Source organism: Trematomus bernacchii, unplaced genomic scaffold (assembly GCF_902827165.1).
Source record: "Trematomus bernacchii unplaced genomic scaffold, fTreBer1.1, whole genome shotgun sequence".
NCBI classification, from domain to species: domain Eukaryota; kingdom Metazoa; phylum Chordata; class Actinopteri; order Perciformes; family Nototheniidae; genus Trematomus; species Trematomus bernacchii.
Genome location: NW_022987531.1, coordinates 2,278,591 through 2,297,308, shown reverse-complemented (window position 1 = coordinate 2,297,308; position 18,718 = coordinate 2,278,591). Strand labels below are relative to the sequence as shown.

At 39.4% G+C, this 18,718-nt stretch overlaps 1 protein-coding gene across 1 annotated transcript in view; it reads right to left on the bottom strand.

The window, feature by feature from the left end:
* The window catches only part of LOC117476109 (gamma-aminobutyric acid receptor subunit pi), a 108,110-nt gene that overhangs the window by 75,914 nt on the left and 13,478 nt on the right, over positions 1-18,718 (bottom strand). Inside the window, exon 2 of the mRNA XM_034122486.1 lies at positions 15,143-15,232. Coding sequence (XP_033978377.1) covers positions 15,143-15,195 — 53 coding nt within the window. The 5' untranslated portion in view covers positions 15,196-15,232. The remainder of the gene's footprint in view (positions 1-15,142; positions 15,233-18,718) is intronic.

The following is an 18,718-nucleotide window of genomic DNA, read 5'->3' as shown; positions in this document are numbered from 1 at the left end:
CTTCTGGTATGTGTAATGTTCCTGGCACATTTCAGAGGCTAGTGAATATTGTACTGGGGGATGTTATGAACTAGAAGTCTTTCTGAACAACATTGTGTATCATAACGACGGTGTGTGTATTATAACGACGGTTAAGCCACTTGAATTAATCGAGAAACATTTTCTAACGGCTGTCAGCTGCATCGCTAACACTTAACTTGCCTGGAAAAGGTAGTGTTCATTATTTGGCCATCAGTTTTCGTCGAGGGAAGGTGTGTCCGGCTGATGAGGAGATCAGGGCCATTGCTGCCTTACGGGCTACCATCATCAGTTTTGCAAAACCGTATTACAACTTCTGTGTGGTCCACTGAATGTGTTATTTCGCCTCCAGGAACATAGTGTGGAGGGTTCCATGGTGTAATGGTCAGATTTAGTATAGTGTGAAAGGAAAATGTATCTTCTGTGGCAGCCCTGCTGACTTCTTTGACCAGTAACTTGAAGCCGTTTGACCGGCTTTCTGTGGGTAATACGAGAAGTTTAGGGGACAGGACTTCAGAGTTGGTTTGGGCAGATGCTGTGTCACTATGCTGTCTTAGCAATTCTTTATGTCAATTTTCCAGCCGTAGCTTCCAGTAAATCTACAGTGACTGACCTCCATTCGTAGCTCTCCAGTGTACTCCTTGTGTACTGGTCTGCACTGTGCAACTCTCAGAAGGCTCACTTACTAGCTAATTCCACCATCACCTCCGGAGAAAAACAATGCAGAGTAATGCCTTTTGGTATGTGTAATGCTCCTGGCACCTTTCAGAGGCTAGTGAATTGGGGGATGTTATGAACTGCAAGGCATATTTGATGTCTTTTATAACGACGGTTTAGCCACTTGAATAAATCGGGAAAGGTTTTGTAACGGCTGTCAGCTGCATCGCTAGCACTTAACCTTGCCAAATGTGTGCTTGGGAAATGTAGTGTTCTATATCTGGCCAGCAGTTTTTCGTCCAGGGAAGGTGTGTCCGGCTGATGAGGAGATCAGGGCCATTGGGCTTTATGGGGTACCATCAGCAGTTTTGCAAAAACTTCTTACAAAAACGTCTGTGGCAGGCCCGCTGAGTTTGTAATTTCGCCTCCAAGAACATAGTGTGAAGGGTTCCATGGTGTAATGGTCAGCACTCTGGACTTTGAATCCAGGGATAGGAGTTCAAATATCAGTGGAACCTTGAGAATCTTGGATGGAAATGTGCGGACTTGATATGGCAATTGGACTTTACCTTAAATATAGCGTGATAGGAACAACAGGGTGCAAGAACTTCTCATCTGTGGCAGCCCTGCTGACTTCTTTGACCAGTCACTTGAAGCCTTTGTTCATGTGAGTGCCAACAGTCTTTTAAAAGCCTTAATGGTATTCTGTGTTCCTATTCATCCTGTCCTAGACTTTTGAATGTATTTTGTGAGGTGCTGAATTGTCCAATGAGAAAATAAATATTGTGGATACTGGAATGGACAGGGCACCAGCAGCCAGAAGGGAACATCAGTAAAAGGATTAGCAGAACAAATGCATGCATGCTCTAAATGTTCTCATTAGAGTCACATAATTATAAACTCCTTTATAGTTAAAGACTTACAATTCTGTGCCAAACAATGCTACACTTCTAAATAGGGAACATCTGCCACATTTGTCATCCACAGCAGGGAAATCGACTCCTCATGCAAACGTAATATCAAATTATAAAAAAATATATATATTTAGCTAAGAATTACTTTTAATGAAGTAAAAAAACTACGGAGCCCTGGAGGGTTCATACAGAGAAAATAAAATAAAACGAGGCCACGTTTTATTAATTCGTGCGCACGAGATGTAATTCGTGGCCTCAATTTAAATAAAACGAGGCCACGCTTTATTAATAGATACTTTTTCGTGCGCACGAGATACTTTTTCGTGCGCACGAGATACTTTCTCGTTCGCACGAGATACCAGTGAACTTGTCAGAAGAGGTCAAATTTAAGATCACTCTTCAAAATCAATGTGCCAAAGCTCTTGGAGTCCTATGTCAGTTTTGTTTTGTTTTGTGTTGAAATATGATCTTCAGAAAGCTCACAGTTCTTACAAACTTCAAACTGCATGAAGAAAACAATACTCTTTACAAAATCCCAAATGTATTTTAATGAACATCCTTAAAACTCTGAGTCATTTAATATGTACCAAAGTACAATTGATCTTCTCTTTAAGAAATATACAATAATCTTAAAGGTAATAACTTATCCACATTGAAATGTTCCCTTTGATTATGCTTTAAAATGCAGACATGTAATAATAATTTAATCTTTCTAGTGACGATCAATAAAAAAAGCTGACGTGAAATAGATTTCTATACAGGAGTAAGTCATGTCTCTGCAGTTAAGGAAAGTAAAGCCTTCTGTAAGCCTTTAATCTGCCTGTAATAGGCTTCAATAAAATGTTATCCATGCATGCTGTAACCAGTGCCATAAAACCGTCACTATCTTGTATGCAGTGAGGTGATACTTAATAAGCCTCTACTTAGAGAAACTTAATGAGAAATGAAGCCAATGCTACTGCATGGGTATGTAAATGTGGGTTGATTAATGAATGCAGAGGAGAGCAGTTACGTTTGATTTAAATCATAAATATATCCCTTCTTCCCTGTGGCTGTTTAACAAAAAATATGTACAGTTAGGATAACCAGATTATTGTAAATCCAAGGAGGGTTGTATGGAATACTTTCCTTGGATAATTTCTTGCTGTCCAGTTTAGCTACCATAACCATAACTACATCACATCAGTGTTGTAGTCAAGTCACCAATTCACGAGTCCAAGTCACTCTCGAGTCCTCACTTTTCGAGTCCGAGTCCAAGTCCGAGTCACCTAGGGAGAGTCGTAGTCGAGTCCAAGTCCAAGTCTGAGTCACCCAAGGAGTGTCCGAGTCGAGTCCGAGTCATCATTACCTGTGTTCGAGTCCGAGTCCAAGTCCAAGTCACCCAAGGAGTATCCGAGTCGAGTCCAAGTCCGAGTCACCTAAGAAGAGTCCAAGTCAAGTCCGAGTCACAAGTCTTCATGTATTAATCTTAGTGGATATATTTGTTAAAATGTAGCTGCTCCTCTACATTGCTTTTATCCTGTCATTGTATACTAATCTGTCTATTGAACTGCTGTGAAGCGAGTTTGGCTACAATTCTTGTATAAAAGGTGCTATACAAATATAAAGCTTATTACTAATATTAATATTATTATTTTTATTATTGTAAATGACCTTTAATATGTCTAACTATATTTAAAATTAGTTACCTTTTAGAGAAGTGATTATATTTGTATGCCAATATTTTCTTATGGTAAAGTTTTCGTTTTGCACTTTTATTTCGATAGTAATAAGATCGGGACTCTTATTTTGAAGGAACTTTTACCGGTAGTCAATGGACAACGGAGCAGTGTAAACACACATGTATAATGACGGATAGATGACGAATAAATTAACATATGCTAAATAGTTACATTCGGTTTTTAGCACCTGGCTGATAAGGGCATACGTTCTTACGTTGGTAATGATTGTATACAAGCAAGGGTGTGCAATAAACAGATACCATCAGAGTCCGACCATCATTCAGCCGGGGATGCTACAATTATTATAGTGAATGTTTTAATTATATCAATAAAGATTAAGCCCCAGAAAGCACATGGCTACTTAGCATGCAAAATGACGACATTCTGCATGTTAAGTAGCCATGTGCTTTCGTGTTATCGGCTGAATCTTTATTTATTGATTAGATCACGTTACTCTGATAGTGTTCAAGAGCCTACCTACATGTCTGAACTCGATCCTTAGAGTAATGTGTTATGCAGCCTTCTCTTCAATCTTTTTTCCACATAACGAGCATTTTGCGCTGCTCTTTCCCAATGTCGAAGCAAAATCTGTGAAAGCATACAGCCCGATGCGGGGTGTGTCTCTGGACATCTCTAGACTGGAATAGCGGGGGCGCACCCAGTACCTGAACTCACCTTGCAGGTGCACACGCCAGGACAGAGTACATCTGACTCGAGACAAAACTTGCTCGAATCCGAGTCCAACTCGGAGCGTCAATGTACAAGTCGAGTCCGAGTCATCGTGGGTGAAAAATGCATGAGTCCGAGTCATCGTGGGCTAAAGATTCACGAGTCATCGTGCGCGAGAATTCACGAGTCCGAGTCGAGTCCGCGTCAATCAGTGCGCGAGTCCGAGTCGAGTCATGAATCCCGAAAATCGGCACTCGAGTCCGACTCGAGTACTCCATCTCTGCGTCACATAACCTAAGTTTTGCATCAAACATACCATGATCTTTTCCTGAACATGACCATGTCATTTTCAGTTTAAAACTGTGACTGATTCACACCATATGCCTGTCTTTGTTAGGCTACCCTCCAATGGTTATTCGTTTTGGGAGTCATTCCCAAATGACTATTCTATTGTAATATGCAAATAGTTATTTAAGAGTTTTTGTCAAAGGTTCATGTTAAATCAGCTGAAAACAAGAGATAGAGACTGCATTTGCATCAAATGCATAAAGCTAACGGTAGCTTGACTTGCTAACCAGCTTCTGTTGAACATAACAGTTTAATTTAAACTGAGAATATTGAAGATTGCCAATATCAAATGTGCAACCTGCTTCCTGTCTGAAATGAAAAATGGTGTCAAAATGACTTTTGGTTAGAATTTAGTTAGATTTGTAAACTGAATTCAAGGTATACAAGGGTTGCATTCGAATAGTCCATTTAGCTTAGGAACCTTCCTAACGGAGTGAAATGACCCGGAAGTCCCTCAGTGGCAGCCATGATAAGTGCCGTTCGAATTCTCTAAATTAAAAGGAAAGGAGGTTTCAAACTTCCTTTATAACCTCCTTTAGCCTAGGAACCACTGGACCTCCCTAACCGAAAGGAGAGGAGAAAATGCTGCCCCACAATGCCTTGCGGCCGCAGCATTTGCCGTCACACAACAGTCGGCCGTTCACGGAAACAACCGATTATGAACGAGAAATGATATCATGAAAGTTACGGTGCTTATTAAGCATTTTAAAACGTATGTGGTAAGTTGCCAAAGTGCTTTGTTTTGAACGTTCATCAGTATTATAATCAAAAAGAGAAATATGAACGTTAGTTTTTACTGAAATGATCAAATAAAGTCAACATTTCACAGTCTTTACTGAGCTGTGTGGGGTTTGTTCAACTTTTAAAAGATGTTTGAATGGTGATATACACAGTGATAGATGTTAAGGACTAACGTTTATAATAAATACATTTGTATTGATTTTAAGATCTTTTCATACAATCATATGTATTGGGATCATTTGTATTAATGTGGACCGGAGGGAGAGGGTGACGAGCATAAGTTTCACTTTCCTTTTTTATTTCAATTTCAACTTTGGTCATGAAGAATATGTTTCTCTGTTGTCCCCGTTCATAAAGCATAAAACAACAGCATCAGAGCACGGTGCAGAGTCTCTAGATGAGTTTACAGTAGTCCCTCGTTCTTATTAAACATCCATGTTGTAGTCCGCTGTATAGAAAACTGTAGTTTCCATAGTTTCCCCACAGCAGCAGGCGCACATTTATGACCTCTGCTGGCGCATCATAAACACGTCGGATAGTGAAAGTGCAGTCGGATTCTCTAAAGTGCCGCAGTCTCTTCTCCTAAATCCTTTTGAATTCTCCTATCCACTATCCCTTAACCCCATGACGTTTCACTCCGAGGTCAAGGAATAGACGATAGGGTTAGAACTTAGGAGCTGTTTTTTTGGAGTATTCGAACGCAACCAAGAACTTAAAGGTGGGGTAGGTAATTTTGGAGAAACCAGCTCGAGTGCGCTAGAATTTGAAAATACACAGCCGGAAAAAATCTGCCACTTCCTTACAGAGCCCCTCCTCCAACACACACGAACGCGCACATGACCAATGAGGGCACGAGATAAGTTTGTGCACAGATGGAAGGCTGACAGGCAGGTACGCCATCCAGTTATTTTAGCCGGGCCGGCTAAAATGATTGGTCGTGCTTTTTACAGTACTACGGCTTCCACAGATCAAATCAAGTTTTATTTATAAAGCACATTTAAAAGCGATTTTTGGTCGAGCCAAAGTGCTGTACATGTAATAAAAACACATTACTACAATCACAATAAAAGACAATAAATTACAACAGATATATATTAAAAAAAAAAATTTAAAAAAACATGACATTTTTGTATGGATTTTTCGTCAAAGCACTTAAGATATTCATTGCTATCAGGATGTTAAGAGCATTCCATGGAATATAACAAAAAGTGTATCTCGAGCCGGTTTCTCAAACTTACCTACCCCACCTTTAACAGAAGAAACAAGCTAACAGACAAAGCAAGAAAAACAAGGCAAGCACTCAATCAGTTATTATTGTTTTTTTTTTTAAGGAAATAACATATACATACATAAGTGGTTGTTGGACTGTATCTCTATTTTCTGAAGTGTTTTTCTCCCTGCATCTTTTCCTTGACTATTGTTGTTCCTGAATTGTAGCTCCCTTGCAAAATGTGTGGTCCGCTCCACTTCGATGTTTATTCACCAGATAATACTTTATATGGCAGTGACAGCGACATCTTTATTTTTTTCTCTTTATTTCAAATAACAAGCTTAGCTGTGAAATCTTGCTTTGTTATTTTAACAAAGCTGTAATGCTGCCAGGGTTTTATACTGAGCACCACAGGAACATGAGCAGGAAGTAATCTTAGCCTGAATTAACACATTTGCTGACGTGTCATTATAGCTCTATTTTGTTAGTATACTGTATCTGCACATTAAGCAAAACGTCAATCTTTCCAGAGAGTTCAAGCAGCCCATCTGTGTCCCAGTGAGTCTTCCATGATGGATACATTTGCAGCTCTCATGACTGTTTATGAATTTCTGTTTGCTGTAAAGTGAGGGTGCTGGAAGTTTCAGCATTGTCAAGGTCACTGGTTGTCTTCATGAAGCCGTTGGGTCAATAACGCGCCCATGTATGTTGTAGGAAGACGGTTGTAGCACATCTGTATTCTACTGGCAGAGGGTAAGCGGTGTTTCATTATCACTAAATCACCAGATCTATCAGGGCTTCTGAGCTGAACACCTCATGCTGACAGGCTCTGCTGATGGTTAATCTTCCCTCCATTTCACAGAGGTCATATCAATTACACAGTACCATTTGCAATGATTGAATTTCAATCAATAAATTACACGGGATTAGATTATGATCATCAAGCTCTAAAATGTTATTTCATTACCTTGGTGCATATTGCCAAAAATGTATAGATCTGACATTGAAAAGAACATTAGACGGCATACTGAGCAAGATGTTGTACTTAAATAGAATAAGCTATCCTTGATAAAGATTAATAACCGAAGTTATGATTTATTTCAATCAGTGCTGATAGCAAGTCTTCTTGAATTGGTATTAATCACATTCCGAGAACTAAGATCCATTCTGATAAAATGGCTACTTGAAGGTTGCTGAATATAATTTGTACCTGTCCAGACTCATACTACTGGTCCATGAAGGCCTTTACTAAGTTGAGGATATTTGTGGTTATCAAGTATTTGAAGGTGGGAATTATATTTGCAGTATCTGAGCAGATATGTCTGGGTTTGTTTCTTAAAATGGCAATGGTCAGTTGAGAACTCAAAACTCGAAAATACTTCCTGCCTGAAAAAAAACCGACTTGGACTTCCAACTTGTAAAAAAGAGCAAATCCAGCTACAGTATTCCCACTGGATGAAAAAGAGGTTGTTTTGCATCACACAAGAATGGACAACAATGTTCTAAATGATAAACCATCCACTAAAAGGTTGAAGTATTGTAGAGTGAAACCTTCTATTATTTCAAATTGATGTGAAAATATGTGGCCAAAGCATTATTGGTAACTGGTGACAGTTAACAATCTCTGCAAGTAATTTTCACTGCATAAAAGTAGTTGGAAATAAGGTTGAAATGTTTCAAAAAACCATGAGGAGGCTGCACTGTTGAGAGTTCATTTACGTGTAAACAGAAATATCAATCTGTCACCACCAGTCATTATTATTGCACTATAGACAGAATATCGGTATTTAAAACATGACTGGCCGTGAATTTACAAACACAGCCTTTTTAATAAAATGTATGCGCATATTGGCAGCTACAATGACATTTTGAAGTTATATCTTAACCTGTTAAGCCCTGAGCCTGTTTTTCAGCTTTCAGGCTTGAAAATGCCACTTCCACAACAAAGACTATATCTTCACTTCTAAAAGGGGGAAATTAATAATCTTTTTTCTCAAAGCAAGGTTACATCTGTGAGTTGGATGAAGAAGTGTCAGAAATCAATATAGATGTTTTTATTTTAAAATAAATTCATATGGAACATAGTAAAAACATGTAAATTCTATCTCCGCCTAAAAAAACCCCATTACAGATAGTGAAAACCACCCTTGGATGATGGGTTAGTAGACTAAAAGCTTTAGGAATCCAAAGTACAAAATATAATAAGTACCCTGTATCAAGATTGATGCAAAACAAGATAAATTTGACCTTTTTAGAGAGATTTAGAAAAATAAAGTCCAGGCGGACTCACCTCTGGGTAATTTGGGAACCATCAGTTCCATTTGACCTTTTTCACTGTAAAAATCATTTTATTACTTTGAATTATCACTATAGGTATTCATTCCATCCAAATACAACTGTTGTAAAAAAAAATAAAAAAATAAAAAAAATATACAAAATGAAGTTTGACTCCAACTGGAGCAGATTTATTTAAAACTTTACAATTTAGCATGCCATTCCTCGTAACAATTTTTTTTGGAAGTGAAGCACAGAGGGGACCTCACACTTCCTGCAGTACACAGCTGTCTTCACCTTCTTTTTGCCAGCATCATGGCAGTTCCTGCAGTTCTTCCTGATCCGGACATCTTTCCCATAAAACTTGGGCCCGCATGTGAGTGGTGGTGGGGGGGGGGGGGGGGGGTGGAGGTGTTCCAAATTCCAACATTTCTGCAGCAAGCTGCTCCCTGAAAGTCTTCTGTGTGTGTGGCTTTGTCCTGCTGGGGTCACTCGTCATCTTGTGCAGCTCCTTGTGGAATCACCTGGGAAATTGAAGTTATATGGCCATTTCTTCCTCCAGTAGTCCGATCGGTTGGGAACGGTGACGAGGCCTGAGAAAATTATAATGGACAGGAAAACATAGAAATCCCTCACAGTCAGCATTTTCCAAACATGCTTCTTTCCAGCCTGCAGTCTTTTCAGGGCGTTGGCGTTCGTGTTGGAAATGATTGTATGAACCACTGAAGCGCTAAAAAAAAGTCTGAAAATGGAGAGGGGAGACCATGCTACAGTGGGGTCGAGCGCTGGGCCTGGGACCCTGGCTGGTGTGAAATTCAGTGGCTCTGGTGTTTGGTCATTCTCCTCTCTGTTGTGCCACCCGAGTTCTTCTTCTGTCATTCTGGAAGAGGAAGAACCTTGGCCACGCTTCCTGCGTTTTACACATTTATCTGATGCTTTTCCTTTTCCTGGCTTTGGAGCGGGAGCCCCACCTCGGCCACGCTTCCTTTGGTTTACAGATGCATCTGACGCTGCAGAAAGCTGGTAGAAACCAGACGATGGTAAGTGAGTGCTTTTTGGATGCAGGCTGAGTGGCCAATACTGGTGCAGATCTCTTTCTGGAGGAATGTGATGGTGAGGCAGGTGTGGCAGGTGTGGTCTGGGTGAAAGTAGGCAGTGGTGAAGCCATTGCATCCTCATCTCCATCACTATGAAAAGAAATGTGGAAAAACAAAGAGATTAGATTAATTCCTGTAATTCCTGTTTCCTTGGCAGTAAACATGCCATTTTGAGTGTGTGAATGAAACCCATTTAGTGACTATAGAGCCATTTCATCCCCATCACTTTGAAAAGAAACACTTTTTTTTTTTTAGATAATGTCTCACGGCTTCTTAAATTTATGAAACTATTAATGTGTAGCACCAGATTAACGGTAATAATCTCAGCTAACTGAAGATATGAACCATTTTTAGCTAAAAGAAACACAAGAGTAATACCAAGCCTTAGAATTAGCATTTTGCGAAAAAATGCTAACTAATGCTAACGGAGTTTTGCACAGCACTCACTCTCAAAATGCCCTTATTACTTATCGTAACTGCACAAACAAGATATCCGATTAAAGCTGAGACTCCACATATTCCATACATGTAGTGTCATCACTGTACGACCCCGAATTTGCGGAGCTTTCAGCCAGAAAAGAGAAAGTAAACAACATCCGGTTTCAAAAATATTACAATAATTACATCTTACCTTTTTTGATTTGCGATCAAAAGTTGTGTTCAACGGAATAAAAACGCTGCTCAAGGTTAATCCAATGTGTCTGTGTCACGTAGAAGTTTTTACTGATAATACATCATCATATTTATGGCAATAAACTGGGTATAAAGTTTTGCAGTCAAGGCTTGTACTTTCAGATGTGCTTCGTTTGTTTCTCTATTACCTCTTAATTATTTATTAACTATATGAATAATCGTACACCAAATAACTAAGTAATAGATAAAAACAGAGAGATTACATACCTTTCCCGTGGTGGAATTTCATCATCAGAGTCACAACGCTCCGGGTTCCGTTCTGGCTGCAAGAGGTCCTCGTCGTCTGACTCAGAATCAACAGGTAACATGTCTGCATCGCTGTCAGCATTAGTCACCATTTCCATTGCCTGTGAAGTCGTAAGCATCTCTTTCCTGCAAGCCATTATTACAAGTATAGCAAGTATAGCAAAAGTCCTAAACGCCAATCTTGTAGTCTGCTCCGTTATCTGCTGTCCGCTCTGCGCTCTGGGTGCTGCTGCAATTCCTCTTGTTTACGTACTAAACACTGCGTAGAGTGTGGTGCGTAGTGTGTGTGCCGCTGGCATTCACAATTTATACTTTACGCAGGACCATATCTATGGAACCCATTGGTCGATTTGAGTGATTTACACCTTTTTCTTAACCATTAGATCCAATAGAATCCGATGGGCAGTTCCAAAATCTACGTAAACATTGCGGAGGTAATAGAGAAACAAACGAAGCACATCTGAAAGTACAAGCCTTGACTGCAAAACTTTATACCCAGTTTATTGCCATAAATATGATGATGTATTATCAGTAAAAAATTCTACGTGACACAGACACATTGGATTAACCTTGAGCGGCGTTTTTATTCCGTTGAACACAACTTTTGATCACAAATCAAAAAAGGTAAGATGTAATTATTGTAATATTTTTGAAACCGGATGTTGTTTACTTTCTCTTTTCTGGCTGAAAGCTCCGCAAATTCGGGGTCGTACAGTGATGACACTACATGTATGGAATATGTGGAGTCTCAGCTTTAATCGGATATCTTGTTTGTGCAGTTACGATAAGTAATAAGGGCATTTTGAGAGTGAGTGCTGTGCAAAACTCCGTTAGCATTAGTTAGCATTTTTTCGCAAAATGCTAATTCTAAGGCTTGGTATTACTCTTGTGTTTCTTTTAGCTAAACATGGTTCATATCTTCAGTTAGCTGAGATTATTACCGTTAATCTGGTGCTACACATTAATAGTTTCATAAATTTAAGAAGCCCTGAGACATTATCTAAAAAAAAAAAAGTGGGAGGGGTCCAATGGGGGGATCGCCGGGCTTAAGAGGTTAACAATAACAATTATATATTATATAATTTTTTCTCATTAAAAGAGATGTCGTATACATAGGTATATTTTTAAGGCTTTGACTGGCATGCACCAGTGTGTTGAAGTCCACAATGTGGTAATAAGGCTCATTAGACATACAATAGAAGATTCTTAAACATAACAATGACCATTGCGCAAGAAATCTACATTGAATCTTTGAGGGGTCACAGCTTCCTGAAATGAATTAATGTAATGCTGGAATGGTCTCCAACTGGCATATGTCGTTTGGACAGAGAAGTATGCATTTGGCAACATGCTAGTGTAGCAGGCGACCAACTTCAGCACATTAATCCCAGAGCTGATACACTATACACAGAATCTCTTACAGCAGGCTTCAGCCAGGCCCAGAGGGTTAGCCTTATCGAGAATGTGCAAAGTGCATTCTGTGCTTTGAAAATGTAAGAAGAGGAGAAGCTTCTCTTCATGGTAACGGACCAAAACATCCCATCAGTCTCTCTGTATGACCTCTGAAGGGATTATAACAACAATTGTATGCAATGACTATAACATGTGGTGCCGATCCTGCTTCATCAGCTATGCACAGCAGCGCTTGGAAGTGGCCTTGGAATTTATTTTGTTATCACATGCATGAGGAGTTGCTATTGAGTAACTTCCTATATTCATCTCAGATCTAGAGGTACTCAGATCTTGTACTTAAGTAAAAGTAGAAGTACCATAGTGTAGGAATACTATGTTACAAGTAAATGTCCTACATTAAAATGTTTACTAAAGTATAAAGTATTAGCATCAAAATATACTTAAAGTGATAAGCGTGGATGCTGAATAGGCTTTTGACTCGTTAAATTGGGATTTTCTCCATCGAGTTCTACATAGATTTGGTATACATGACACAATTATTAAAACTGTACAGGCATTATATAACAAGCCCACTGCTAGAATGAAAGTTAATGGATATTTGTCAAATAGCATTACCCTCGAAAGAGGCTCGAGACAAGGCTGTGCATGGTCACCGCTACTCTTCGCACTATACTTGGAACCATTGGCTCAATACATAAGACAAAATGAAGAGATTAGGGGAATTACTAATCACGGGCGGGAACACAAACTGGCTTGCTACGTGGACGACATTTAGTTTATTTTGGCTCAACCAACAAACTCTCTCCCTAAATTGATGCAATCACTTGAACAATATGGTCGACTGTCAGGATACAAGGTCAATATTGCTAAAACACAATTGCTTACTTACAACTACAGCCCACCAGGTGAAATTAGAAATAGATACCCTTTGGCATGGCACACAGAGCATTTCAAATATTTAGGCGTTATAATACCAAAGGATCTTTCATAAATATCAGAATACAATTACTCACCTTTAAACAAAAAGATTAAGGAGGACATAGCTAGATGGAACCTAATCCCTTTCTTTAGTCTCAGCTCAAGAATTGAATCCATCAAAATGAACATACTGCCAAGACTACTTTATTTGTTCCAGACCTTAGAGATTAACCAAAAACAATTTAACGAGTGGGACAGAATAATATCAAGGTATATATGGCAGGCTAAAAGACCTAGAATTTGTTTTAAAACTCGAAATTAGCAAAAGAAAAGGGGGGGTGGGCTCTACCTTCCCTGAAGAGTATTACCGGGCCGCACAGCTGAGGCCCATGGTATGCTGGTGCAATCCATCGTATGATGCCCAATGGAAAACCATGGAAGAGAAAATATTATCCATTCCCATACAAGCAATCATAGCTGACAGCGACCTACAGGGCTACATACATAACATTGAAAATCCATGGGTAAAACTGACTCTTAAAGTATGGAACACAGTCATAACTGAGTATAAATTAGAGGAACATATTACAATTCTGAAATGGTGTGCATTTGACAACAACTTTACTCCTAATAAATGAGACACTAGATTCAAGGATTGGACAGTCAAAGGAATAACTGCTCTTTGCAACATAATTAAAGAGGGAATGCTGTTTAGTTTTGAAATGCTTAAAGAGACATTCCTATTAGAAAAACAAGACTTCTATCGATACTTACAGATGCGGCATTATGTTAACAAAAAGGTTAAAACTATAACAGAGTCAAGTACAGGTGTGATAGAACTATTTAAAAAAGCATACGATTCAAAAACAGATAGCAAAGTTATTTCATGTATGTATGAAATCGAGTTCTATCGAATGTTGAATCTTAAAATACACTCAACCATATATGTGAAATCCAAGTGGGAGAAGGAAGGAGGGGTTATCATATCTGAGGAGGAATGGACAACAATATGGAAATATCAGTGGAAATGTACCAGTTCACATAACTGGAGGGAGTTTGGTTGGAAAAGCCTCTCAGAAGTCTCACTATGGTGGTAACTCCCCAGACTGCTGGAGAAAATGTGGAAATTCAAATGCAAATCATTATCACGTTTTCTGGGACTGCCCTGTTATTGAGGTCTTTTGGAGAGAGATACATAAAGCCTTACAAGATATTTTCAAATGGCATGTGCCTATGGAGAGTAAGACGTTGTTCTTTGGACTCATACCTCAAGAATGGACTAAAAAAGACAAATATTTATTAAATCTGTTGCTGGTGGCGAGTAAAAAAGCTTTTACAAAGAAGTGGTTATCACCTGATAGCCCAACTTTAAACGCATGGATGGATATTACAATGGACATTTACAAAATGGAGAGGATAACATCATCTGTCAATCACAAACTGGAACTATTTGTGTCACGATGGAGAAAGTGGACTGATTTCGTAAAACCTCATAGGCCAGATTTGATTTTTACAAACGTATGATTTTACTGTGAAATCACTCCCTAATGTTAGTATTGTTCGTACTTTTTACTGTCTTTATTTTATCTTTGTGTAAAAAAAAGAAAAAGGCATTTCGGACAGACAAACTTAAAATGTACAAATATTATGTCTTGAAAAAACAATGTGTAATTGTTTGCTGCCAAATGTCAATAGAAAATATATTTAATAAAAAATATATATATATATACTTAAAGTACCAAAAGTAAAAGTACTCATTATGCACATTGGCCCATGTCAGAATAATATATATGATATGTTTTATAATGATTGATCATTAAAGTGTTCTCGAAGCTGGTAAAGGTGCAGCTAGTTTGAATGACTTTGTATACTGCAGGGTAGCTTGTGGATTTACTCCAGGTGGAACTAAAGTCTGATTTAACACTTGATTATATTTCACATCATTCATCCACATCTGTAAAGTAACTAAAGGTACAACATGAATGTAGTGGATTAAAAGTACACCATTTACCTCTGAGTTGTAGTGGAGTAGAAGTAGCATAAACTGAAAGTAGCTAAAAAATGTATTTAAGTACAGTACTTGAGTAAATGTACTTAGTTTCATTACATCACTGCTCAGATCCCCGCATACCGAGCCTTGTCTTGTTAGATTAGATGGATTAAAATCCAATGTCACTCCCTGCCTTTACCTTTCAGCCGTTGTATCTCTGTAAACAGTCTTACCTGCAGATGAGCAGGATGGTGAACACGGTCCCTCCGGATACATACGGAGTCATTGCTGCAAGAAGAGTCCAGACGCCAGGTGGAGTTTATCTGCGGTAAAAGCACACAAAGGACAACAACACGCAATTTAGAGAGATGCAAGAGATGACGGTAGTTACAGAAGATATGGATTTTGCTCCCTTTGAAAGCTAAATAGTTTGCTGCATCTCAGCGAGGATGTCAGATAGTGTTTGTGCTGATCCAGTGAGTCTGGAACGCATCACAGGATGGCATGTGCAATCTTTTCCCATCTTTAATCTTTACGGTTCCACAACTATTGATGATATCTCTCAGACAGGTAACAACCATTGCTGCAAAGTACCATTTGGTTATTTTACACTCAGACACTTACATGACAGACATCTTTCCGAACTGTATTAGTACTAGGCACATGAAGGACATTCTCTCAACAGTACAATGACTTCTATTTACTGGTGACTACAAAAACTCCTCTGTCTGTCTTAAGTCTGGCACTTTAAGCTTAGAACTTGATGAAAAGTATGTCTTGAGACATCACAATAAGGAGGTTTCACATTTTGACATTTCATGAAAAACCTGTGAATCCTATGCAAAAAAATTAGGTTAACAAACAGATTGCATACAAGACAGTTTTTCTGAATGTAGGTAACATTGAATAGAGTAGCTGTCGTATGGCATCAACCACACTGCATACCCACAATGCATTACTATCAAATCTCCAAGGGCACTAATTGCAATGTTAAATGTTTGTTAAACTGTTTAAGATACTTTGATTTCTTGCATATTTCACCAAAATAAACGTAATTGAAAATGAATTACTTTGTTCCATTAAGATGACCTTCTCAAAAGTCAAAGTTCACGACTTTGGTCTAGACTCTGTACTTGCGCGTCTTGACCTAGGGTTTAATTGTGAGACAATGACTCGGTCCCACCTCAACTACTTAATTGACAATGGACTTTACCATCAAGCCTATGCTGTCTTTATGCAATTCTGTCAGTGTAAGAAGTCTAAGCTGCTGTGCACAAATGCACACCACAGTAAAAAAACTACAATATGCAAAGTACATTTCTCCAGATTTGAATTCAGAACAAGATTTCCTGACACTCCTGACAATTCCCGCAGCTCCAGCTCTGCACAAGCAGTAATATTTGGAGCCAAGCATGAACACATGGACCAAAACAGACTGCACACAGCTATAAGTAGAACTTTTTGCAATGCTGAAACTAATTATAATTAATTAAATGAATGTCCCAGGGAAGTTTATGTTTAGTGCAGCTAAGCTCATTCAATAGCATTGCATTATAACTCATGAGCAATCCTGTTCATGTAATTAATGCATGCAGTCGAAATTCAGCATATATGTTTTAATTTCCCTTATATATTAATTGACAACCCTGAATACATCCTACAGTCAGAGGGGACATTGGGGTATTTTGCATTTATTACAGGTGTGCTGCCTATTTCTATGTTTATAGAGTTGGGACATGTTTTTTGGCTCAGAGTGAGCGCTCCTTGGTTTTGTTGGTTTGCTGGGGGCTTGTCAGAGTGAGCGCTTGCTGCTTTGCGAGGATCTTTGTAAACGGAGCACGGAGATCAACACATGGAGCAGAGACGTCATGTAAACTGTGTTCGTGTCTGTGATGCTTGAGCCTTGGAGACTATTTGTCTGTGAGTTATTCATGTGCAGAATGTTTGAAGTGTGTAACTTTTGGTCTGAAGCTAGTTTAATGTGTGCTAATTGAGCTAATGGTGATCTGTGCTATTTCTAGCTAATAGTGATGCTAATGATAGCTAATTCCTTTAATAGTAGTATGTGTGTCGTTTGTACAATGCTACTTATATGTTATGTAAAGCCTGCATACTTATATGTGTTTTATTTCTGTATTGTTACAGTTTTACAAAGTAAAAGAAGAACAGTAAAGTCAAGAAAGAAAACCATGCATCTTTATTGGAGGACTTTTAAATGTTAGCTAACTGTCTAGCTACGCATAGGGATACGCGCTGTTAGCTAACTGTCTAGCTACGCATAGGGATACGCGCTGTAAGGGCAGAACAGTAAAAAGACAAGAGCACGGCGGGTTCAAGTAATAGTACACTACACAGCCAACATGAGTCTACGCTCAGGGAAAAACTATAATAATGAAGACACCACTACGCACAAAGAAGCAAGTGGAGAACAGCAAGCAGAGACTGTGGATCAAACGGCCAAGTGGCAAGAACATCCTCAAGCCTCTGATGCTAAGTCATATTCATCCAGAGCAGCCTCTAGATCGTCTCAGCGATCATCAGCAACAAGTTCGTCAGCCACGAAAGCCTATGCCAAGGCAAAAGCAGCTCATGCTCAATTAGCTTATGCTGAAAAAGAAGCTGACGTGATGAAACAGAGGGCAGACCTGGAAAAGCAAAAAGCTGACTTTGACGCCAGTCTACATCTGCTCCAGTGCCAAAGAGCTGCAGCTGCAGCTGAAGCTGAAGCTGCAGCTTATGAAGAAGCAGATGCTGAAAGTGTGAAGCTAAGTCGAGAACCCATTGTTGAAGGTGAGCGCTTCAGTGCAGTCCAACGCACTTCCAAATATGTTCAAGCTCAGTCTCAGTACACCTGTTCCGGAACGCATCATACACAGGTAGCAGTGGAGGCACAGGAAAGAAAAATAAAGACGTTTGAACCACCTCAAGCTAAGTCAGTCTACAAAGACTTAAAAAATGAACCGACATCAAATACTTACCCTCACAGTACTCCGAAGCATGCTGATCAACAGTATGAGTCACAAAGTGCACAAGACTTCGCAAGATACCTCATCAGAAAAGAAATGGTGAGTGCAGGTCTTCTTCAATTCGATGACAAGCCTGAAAATTACTGGTCGTGGAAAGCCTCCTTTATAAGTGCCACTAAGGACTTGAATCTCACAGCCAGAGAAGAGCTAGATTTGATGACTAAGTGGCTAGGGCCCGACTCCATGCAACAAGCAAAGAGAATTCGTGCAGTACACGTACTCAATCCTGCAGCAGGTGTGAACATGGTCTGGCAACGTCTTGAAGAGTGTTATGGGGCGCCAGAGGTCATTGAAGACGCACTGCTCAAGAAAATAGAACACTTTCCGAAGCTCACCAACAAAGACAATGCTAAACTGAGAGAACTCGGCGACATTCTCCTCGAACTTGAGTGTGCTAAGGACGAAGGTGCTCTGCCAGGGCTTTCGTACCTAGATACAGCTCGTGGGGTAAGAGAAATAGTGGAAAAGCTTCCCTATAATCTGCAAGAGAGGTGGACCAGCATTGGAAGCAAGTACAAGGAGGATTACAGAGTAGCCTTCCCTCCTTTCTCTGTATTCGCCAAGTTTGTCCAGCAACAAGCAAAGATTAAGAACGATCCAAGCTTTATTATATCCACACCAAGCAACAAAGCCTCTGTGACTGTACACAAAACAGACAGTTTCACTTACCTGGTGTCCCGTGAAGAGAAACCATTCACACGAAGAGGTGTGCTGTCAACTGTGAACAGTTTGTATGACCCTTTGGGGTTTGTAGCTCCTATAACAATGAAAGGGAAAGCTCTA